This window comes from Salvelinus alpinus, chromosome 18 (genome assembly GCF_045679555.1).
Source record: "Salvelinus alpinus chromosome 18, SLU_Salpinus.1, whole genome shotgun sequence".
NCBI classification, from domain to species: Eukaryota; Metazoa; Chordata; class Actinopteri; order Salmoniformes; family Salmonidae; genus Salvelinus; species Salvelinus alpinus.
Window position 1 is genome coordinate 41,755,247 of NC_092103.1, and position 9,469 is coordinate 41,764,715.

General features: G+C 42.2%; 1 protein-coding gene across 5 annotated transcripts in view; it reads right to left on the minus strand.

The window, feature by feature from the left end:
- The window catches only part of psd3l (pleckstrin and Sec7 domain containing 3, like), a 135,832-nt gene extending 126,661 nt beyond the window's left edge, over window positions 1-9,171 (minus strand). For 3 of the 5 annotated variants that reach the window (XM_071351339.1, XM_071351338.1, XM_071351341.1), the window contains exon 1: window positions 7,955-9,171. In XM_071351339.1, coding sequence (XP_071207440.1) covers window positions 7,955-9,046 — 1,092 coding nt within the window. In that variant the 5' untranslated portion in view covers window positions 9,047-9,171. Of the gene's footprint in view, window positions 1-3,141; window positions 3,264-3,632; window positions 3,748-7,954 lie in introns of those variants that run through there. The other 2 variants (XM_071351342.1, XM_071351343.1) reach the window with 2 other exon arrangements.
- Window positions 9,172-9,469: the final 298 nt, after the last annotated feature.

Here is a 9,469-nt window from a genome sequence, read left to right on the forward strand (position 1 = left end):
TACAAGTAACAACAGGAAATGGAGGCAAAATATGCTTTTATCAAAGCAAAATATGTTAGGCTTATTATTCCAGACCAGTAATATCATATGCCTAAATATGCTCATCTAGCCTACTTCGAGTACAATCAGTTTTTTTGTATTTCTCTCTGTTCTGTTTGTAAATAGGCTTTATAAATCTGTAGTGCCGAATCTGTAATAAATTACAACTAAAGTGAATCTCATGAATCTTCCGGTATAATCCGCTTTTGGACCTTTCATGAGCATTTGATAAATAGGACAAAAGAGCTTCCTTTAGAGCAGCTTCTTGCCAAATCTCTTATTTATATCAGGTGCCAGACACATCAGTCACTTGACACATGGCTTTATACCTGCACTCTTCAGCGAAGTGCTTTTAAACTGAGTTTAAAAATCCAATACATTTGACCCAAAGATGTAGGCCTATAACATGCATATAAATGGGGTTGGTGATGCAGTTGTATTCCTTTACAGATCACTGGATGTTAGTCAGTGGGATTGTCATATGACCTATCAGTCAAACAGGATAGACTGGATATGAACCCTGAAGGGTAATACCATTTAAGAGGCGATAATAACATCTGTTAATGAGGTGAAATGGGGGCTTCCATGTAGGCCACTACTTATAGGAAGAAGCAGACTCCTTATAGGGAGGGAGCTTGTGAATTAGACATGATCTAGTTAGTGAGGTGTTCTGCAAGGGCAAGACTGCTTTTACATTTCCTTATCACATTTCTGTTCCGGAAAAGTCCTGTTACAGGATTTCAATAACAATGATTGTGCATTTGATACGATAGAATAGATAGGCTACGCGGCATTAGTGAATTACATTTGCCAATGCATAATGAGGGAAAAAAACACCAGAAAGATTACAAACCCTTTTAAATGATGTACCAAATCAAGTCATGTTTTGCTAAAAGACCTCATTTTTGGAGGTTTGCAATGCATGCACACTTTATTAATGGAAAACAGAACCCCATGTGTCACCGGGTTTAGCTTGACTCATGGAAGTAAAGGAAGGTCCGTCCAAGACACAAAACTCTCCCTATTCACATCAGCCGAGGAGAAAACTATTCCTTGTTTGCCTGTAAAAAAAAAAGACAAGAGTGTTTGCCCAAAATCTGTGCTGCATGGGTTATGGGAGAAGGAGCTGGGTTACGAGGCAATTCTAATAGAAATGAGCTAAAGAGTAGGTTAGCAGTGGGGAAGACAACCAAATGAAAGCAATATTGATCTTATATGCTCGCTGATTTTAATTCACCTGATAACAAGACAAATGTAGAATCATTTAAATGAGTATTTGATGTTGATCAAGCCACTTTTTATGATAGCCTTACTCCTGGACAAAGACTAGCCAATTCCCAGTCAGGCCCTTTTGGCTCTTAGCATAACGCTTTGTTTCTGTCTCTCCCCTAAGGAAACAATGCATCCTTCACAGCTGTCAGGCCAGTCAACACCATATGCAGCCACTCCCATGTCAGACCAGGCCAAGTGTCAGGTGAACAGGGGGGGAGACAGAATCCCAGACAAACACGGGACACCTACCGGAGGTGGCAGAAATCTCTCTACTGAGTGTAAGCGGGGAACACCGTAAATAGCCTAAGTCGTCATTAACATTTTCTGGAACAGTGAAGGAAGTGTGCTCTTAATGACAGGTTGCAGGCATTCCTATTGCTCACAGGATAGACTTCTGGCCCATCCTGACTCACGGCCATTGAGGGCGTATGTAGCAATACAATAAAGACTGTCTTTCAGAACTGTGCTATGATGTGGTAAAACCAGGTCATCCTCATAAGTAGTAAAAACACTTAGGAGGGAAATCGTCTCTGACAGCCAGTTAAGGTACTGTGAGATGCATGCGTCAATACATCTCTAATGTTCTGTCATACATAGGCCTAGTGGATAAACTGCACCGTGCATGGGATAGAACTGTAAGATGTGTCTTGGACAATAGGTAACTTATTGAGCCCCTTGAATTTAACCATGTGATCTGTCTTCTCACGAAGGTCAATTTATGACAAATCCTGACTGTGTAAAAAAGCAAGAGAAAGAAACACTGGCGATTTTTCAATCCTGTACTTAGTCAATCAAACAGTTTACGAACGAAGCCATTGCTGCTTAATGCACTGCTCTCTTGGCAATTCATTTTACAATGCCAGTAAGATTGTTGGACCACTCCAAGCCTTCCCAATTACATTAACATAATCACATCCAAACAGAGCACAACTGTACAAAGTGAAGAATTAGTTCAGGCAGAGCCCGCTGACTTCTAGCTAAAGCTCCTGAAATTGAAGAGCGAATGAGGGGAAAATAGTGAAGTGGAAGCATTTGCTGAGGGGAAACACTGTTGGGGCTCTAGCCCAGATTTGAATCTGATCCAAGGATTAATCCAAGCAAGCACAGCCCATTTAAATGTCATATTATAGGAGCATCCTTGTTATGTTAAACCCCTTGGCTAGTTGAATCTACCTTCAAAATAATGTTACAATGACTACAGTGTTGAAAACTGAACTAGCAACACAGTTACTGTAAATAATGTAGCTACTAGGCTTACCGTAAAAATGTTTAATTTCACAAAATTTACAAAAATAATGAGCAAGTTGCTATGATTTAGTGAAGAGTGCAAACTAAGCTTTGATTATGAATTACAGCAACAAAATCTAGCCTCTTCAATGGATAAAAATATAAAGTGCTGGCTAACTAGCTAACAGTTAGACCTTAACATTAGATCATGGTGAATTGAAGGGGCTGGCTGACAACAAAGAGCTTCCACTTGATACTTTTCCACCACCACAGCAAGGCACAATTTCAAAATGTCTTGGCTATCGTTACATACTCTTACTGGTATAACGTTAGTGGCAAACATAAGACGTTTGGCAAAATTGTATTTTTTTAAAAATATTTGTCACTATGCTTGCTATGGTGTGATATGACAGTTAGCATGATGCTATCTATTTATCAACTGCCATCGACAACAGCTAACAGTAGCAATCACAGCTGACAATGTGCTAGCCAACAAGCCAAATGACCGTTATATTCTGAGCTGGCTAGCTAACTAGCTAAAATTAAAAAAACATTATGGAATTTATTTTAGCCAGTTTACCGTTACTGCTACAAGCACCTTACCCCATCATCACTCTCGTCCATATCCCGAATGTTTTGTGATCACTCTTCACGAAGGAGCTGGCAAGCTGCTCTGACAGTTGTTCACTTCAGATCCCTTGACTGACTGAAATCACCCCCACCCACCACCATTTCTCAGTATGTAAAACTAGCCAGTATTGACTTATGCTACAAACGCATCAAACAGTTCTCTCCTCCGAAGAAAGCTGACCCATTTTCCTAACATGCAGGACATGGCTTGCACTACTCGTAAAGTCTACTTTCAGCCCTCAATCCAAGGAGCAGAATCCGTCTGGCTGGGAATGGATGACTGGAGGCGTGACAGAATCCTATGGAACTCGAAACCCCACGAACTACTGTACTGTAGCTAGCTAGCCAGCGAGCTAACCACGAATTCGACTTCAGCCAGCTCCAGCATCCTTCTGAATTCAATAACCAGCCATTGTTGACTCGAAAAGTTTGTTCTTGAGGTAGTTAACAATGCATTTACTTACCAACGATTGATTTATTCCGTCTGTGTGCAAAGCATTTTCTTGATCCGACGTCCTACTCCCGCTTCCTACCTGCTACACTTTGCCCTCGGTGTTTATCTATTGACTTTTGTTACGCTTTCCAGCCTTCCCCTCAAACATCGTGACACTTGGTACGTTCCCATCTAAACGCGCTTCCTAGTTCATACTATTCCTGATCAAACAAGGGTAGATTATCCTGTGGCAGATACAGGACATCGAGAAAGGTAAATAATGAAGCTCTTATCCAAAGATTCCACTGACTGGCAGCATGAAAACCTGTTTATGAACTATCTATCCATAATGAATTTGCAATATTTTTAGATTACAGAATTTCAGTCATGCATGTTGTATTTATGTAGGCTACCTTGTGCTTATGAAAGTTGTATTGGTTTTCCCGTGATGGTAGGCTATCATGACTATGGCTAAACTATTATCTTGAACCCATTCTGCTAATTCAGAAATTCTGAGACGACAATTTCCCCTCATTCATGAGAAACGACTTAAATTTGGTTTAGTCAGTGTTGCCAATCTCCAGGCGTGTCTGTACAGCATGACTATAAATTGTGCCTTCCTGTATATTATATTCTACTGAGACATTTACTTCATGTTCGTATTCTTATATTTTATTATTTCTTATTGTTGTTGCATTGTCTAGAAGGAACCTCCAGGTAAGCATTTCATTGGACAGTACCATGTGTATCCTGTACATCCACTAATACAATTTGAAACTAATCCATATTACACACGTTTTACAAAAACCTGAAAATCTCAACCCCAAAATAACCTGATTGTACAGATAAAAAAACACATCCAATCAAGACATGTGGTTGAAATGCAGTGTGTGCAAATGGAAAGAGAACAACACAGCCCATGATACCTCTCAGATGATGATTGGCAAGAAATGTATGGTACATAATGAATAGAGTTAGTGCAATGCTCCATGTGGCAGTCGGCCTATACATGCAGGTTTTATGTTCTGTGGCAGGTACATTTATTTGATAGAGTACTTTTTCACCACTCCCTTCTATTACTGGTCTCTAGGGGCACAGGCAGACTAAACACCATTATTATGTATATCTTTCAAAAATGTCTGTATTTTTACATCACCACATGTAATCCTTAAATAGACATTTACTGCAAAGTGTTAGATTTCCCAAACATTAGGACAGAAAACCAGCTACGGGATGGGTGGCACAGATGTGCATAAGCCTACAGAAATGGGGATTATGATTTTGCTGTTTTAAGCAAGAACATAAGTGGAAAGAACCAGTTTTTCCTGTCTGATTCTTAAAGGAAACAAATACTCTGTAGCATATTTTCCTGGATGGTCAGGGCTGGGTTCAGGCTTAAACTTGTGCTTAGGGCCCCCCAACCCAAATTGTTATTTAGTAGAACACACTAGATGCAATTTCAAAATTTGGTTGTGCATCAGCAGTTTTTTTCATGTTATATCAGTCACTGACAGTTACTCCATTAGCCATGTCGGCTAACAATTTTTTGATTGGTAATTAGTCTAGCCAGCTATAAACTTGTAGTAATCATTGCCGAATACCGACTGGGCCCGCAGGCCACATACCCAGGGGCCCTGATCTCCAAGGACCCCCCATTGATTTTGTTAGTCATTCTCATTCAGATCAAATTAACAAGTCATTACAAAATGTGTAGAATTGCAGGAAATTAGCTTTAAAACTGCAAACATCTCTCCACCCCATGGCAAAATGGCTAGAATTGCAGAAAATGTTGCTGTAAAAGACTGCCGTTGGCTCTTTCCAATGTGGCAGATTTTAATGATATTATTGTTGATGTCTGTAAGCAGGAATCCACCCGCTGTATACTGCATTGTCCCCCCGGAACGCTGCTGCTACTCTCTGTTATCATCTATGCACTTTAATAACTCTACCTACGTGTACATATTACCTCAATTACCTCGACACCGGTGCCCCCGCATATTGACTCTGTACCGGTACCCCCTGTATATAGCCCCACTATTGTTATTTACTGCTGCTCTTTAATCATTTGTTATTCTTATCTCCTACTTTTTTTGTTGTATTTTCTTAAAACTACATTGTTGGTTAAGGGCTTGTAAGTAAGCATTTCACTGTAAGGTCTACACTTGTTGTATTCAGCGCATGTGACAAATAAAACATTTATTTGATTTGATATCGAGATGTCATATTGATGAGTCTACCTTTAATAACATACTGTAGGTAAATAAAGCAATACATTTAGCAAGAGACTGCTAGACTTTAGAAAATTCAAAATCACCTGCATAAATATAGATTTTTATTGGCATTTATGTAAGTATAGACGTGTTCCTCATTGCAAATGCATGGATATTTAGATCACAGACTGCCATATCTGATCAGAGTGTTAAGAGTTGAAAGGACATTGTTAATCATATATTTGACAGCGCAGGATTCATTTGCACAATTCGTGGAATAATATTGTTTAATCCTCTCTGCAAATATTTCATAAAGCATGGCAAATAAAGCAGTATTCCTATTTTCCAGTACAATATTTGAAAATCCAACACTAGGGGGTGATCCAATTCCAGCTTGAGCCATTCACCCACACCCCCCTCACCTCAATCTTATTTTGAAGGTTTTCCCATAATAATACTATGGCATCCCAATGGTGTCAAAGACGACCATGGCCTGTATTCACAAAGCAACACATAATTGGTTTTGCCTTTCAAATCATAACAAATAAGAGGGCCGACCTGATCCTAGATCAGCACTCCTACTCTGAGACACTTTGTGAATACAGACCGCGATATTCAGTTTACCACAGTAGCACGGAGAGGCCTACAAGAATAAGTGGAGTTGGATTTATTTACAGAGGGTTAAGGTTAGACAGAGGATACTGGTGGGCTTAACCCACCTAAATACTAATAATCTCATTACTTCATTAGTGTGGACACAGACAACCAGGAGATGTGTGTGAAATCTGTCTCTTCAGTAATTACACTGTAATGACACTGCGGAACTGTTTGTTACAAATACCAATTTCAAGAGGCTAAAATACAGGACTGCTCCATGGGCTGTTTGTGATTATTGTCCAGAGGACTTCAGAGACCAGTGGGTTATCTCTTGAAAAGATGATATGTCTTTCTAGGCCATTTAGTGTGAGGAATGACAGACAAGCCCCGGATACCTACTAGCTATCATTCCATCTGGGTGGGGAGCTATAGAGAGTATCATTCGTCTTACGTTGTCATGACTCATGTCTCATGGAAGTTGATTGGCTGGTTTTATGTCTACACTACCAAGAGCACTTTAACATCTCAAATCTACTTTATATTTGTCCCTGGCTGGTTAGTTTAATCTACTGTACATTAGGGCCCTGGCTGGTTAGTTTAATCTACTGTACATTAGGGCTCTGGTTGTTTAGTTTAATCTACTGTACATTAGGGCCCTGGCTGGTTAGTTTAATCTACTGTACATTAGGGCCCTGGCTGGTTAGTTTAATCTACTGTACATTAGGACCCTGGCTGGTTAGTTTAATCTACTGTACATTAGGGCTCTGGCTGGTTAGTTTAATCTACTGTACATTAGGACCCTGGCTGGTTAGTTTAATCTACTGTACATTAGGGCCCTGGCTGGTTAGTTTAATCTACTGTACATTAGGACCCTGGCTGGTTAGTTTAATCTACTGTACATTAGGACCCTGGCTGGTTAGTTTAATCTACTGTACATTAGGGCTCTGGCTGGTTAGTTTAATCTACTGTACATTAGGGCCCTGGCTGGTTAGTTTAATCTACTGTACATTAGGACCCTGGCTGGTTAGTTTAATCTACTGTACATTAGGACCCTGGCTGGTTAGTTTAATCTACTGTACATTAGGGCCCTGGCTGGTTAGTTTAATCTACTGTACATTAGGGCCCTGGCTGGTTAGTTTAATCTACTGTACATTAGGGCCCTGGCTGGTTAGTTTAATCTACTGTACATTAGGGCCCTGGCTGGTTAGTTTAATCTACTGTACATTAGGGCCCTGGCTGGTTAGTTTAATCTACTGTACATTAGGACCCTGGCTGGTTAGTTTTGGTATAATCCCAGTGCTCAAAATCACAAATGCTCTTCTTGGGAATTATCAATGTAATGTTGATCGCAAACATCACATAATTATGTAGTAGCCTAAGGACACAAATGCAAACAGTATACTGTACTGTAATTACAGAACAATCAAGGATGTGAAGCCACAACATCTCATCAAGTCATCAACTGTACATGCAACTGGACCATCCATCAGATACACTTTCAGTAGCAGCACATCTCTGCACACACAGAACCAACACAGCAACTCACCTTCTGAGCTGGAACAGGCTTTATCGTGGAGGGACGAGCAGCACTGATCACAGAGGATGGAGCAGCAACTGTTGAGACTGTGGGTTTTGACATAGCTGAGCTCACCACAGAAGGCTCTGAAGAAGAAGCCGGTGAGGTCACAACACTGGGTTGAGTGACAGCTGTAGACGTGGAGAGACTCCTTGTCACTGCGTTCCTGTACGTATCTCCAGGTATCTTTGAGGACCTCTCCTTGACTGCATACAGAAAGGTCTTGCGCTCTTCTGGACTTCTAAGGAACACTTGTGAACCACTCTGTGGACCTCTTGGCTTCTCACCAGCCTCCTTCTGCTTTGCACTGCTAACCCAACTGTTCGTGCTGCTGGGGCGATGGGGGCTGGGAGCCACGTTGGGTTGGGTATGTGCTGGGGCTGGGGCCGGGGCCTGGTGGAAAGGCTTCTGGCTTGGCTTGTCCCTTTCCATCTCAGGGGCCTTGGGCCCGTGGGTGTCAGGCACGGATCCTTCTGCTGGGTGCAGGAAGCTGACCCGTGGTGCTGCAGAATAAGCTTGAGAGGGGGGTGCTGGGTTGGTGGCGGTGGTTGGTGTCCCCGCTAGTGGCTGTTGATTGTCCTTGTTCATCATTGTCTGAGGACTGTCCTCCCGCAGGACCCAAACTGGGAAATCCGACTCCGAGGTACTGAGACTATGGTCCTGTAATCCAGTCACTGATTCCAGATCAGCTTTCAACAATAAGTTCTGGTAGTTCTGAGTCTGAGGGTCTCCTGAGACAACCGAAGCCACATCTCCAGCATGAGCTGAATAATCGGATGTTTCCCCTCTCTCTCTGGCTTTTTCGTCTTCTTCTTGATTTGAGTTGACGTCTACTCTCAAGGCCGTGACACTGCAGTCCTCTATGTGATCAGGTGGGATGGGTGCTGCAGCTACAGCTGTGGATGTCACTATAGCTCCAGCCGAGTTGTTCGTCGACCCTCCTTCCTCTGTGGCGATGGAGCTGGCAGTGTCAGCAGGATACGGCAGGCCATGGGCCTTAGAGGGCGACTGCAGTCGGATAAAGAGGAAGGAAGTCTTGACCTGATGATGATGATCGGCCATTTCCTCTAAGGGAGGGGGATCTGTTGGTGCGCTGCAGGAGGGGGGTGAGTGGGGCCAACACGGCCCTGCAGAGGGCTCAGTGGAAGAGGAGATGGGTTCCCAAGGCCAGTCCTACGTATGTCACTGCAGAGCTGAGAGAGAGAGAGAGAGAGAGAGAGAGAGAGAGAGAGAGAGAGAGAGAGAGAGAGAGAGAGAGAGAGAGAGAGAGAGAGAGAGAGAGAGAGAGAGAGAGAGAGAGAGAGAGAGAGAGAGAGAGAGAGAGAGAGAGAGAGAGAGAGAGAGAGGTCCATTAATGGATGGCCCTAAAGAAGGTATATTTGAGAGTTACCCTCCTCTCTGCTTTTACACACTTTAGAAAACACCAGTTCCAGTCTCAGCAACCTTGCATAAGACCCAACTGCTATGAAGTCACTATGATACATC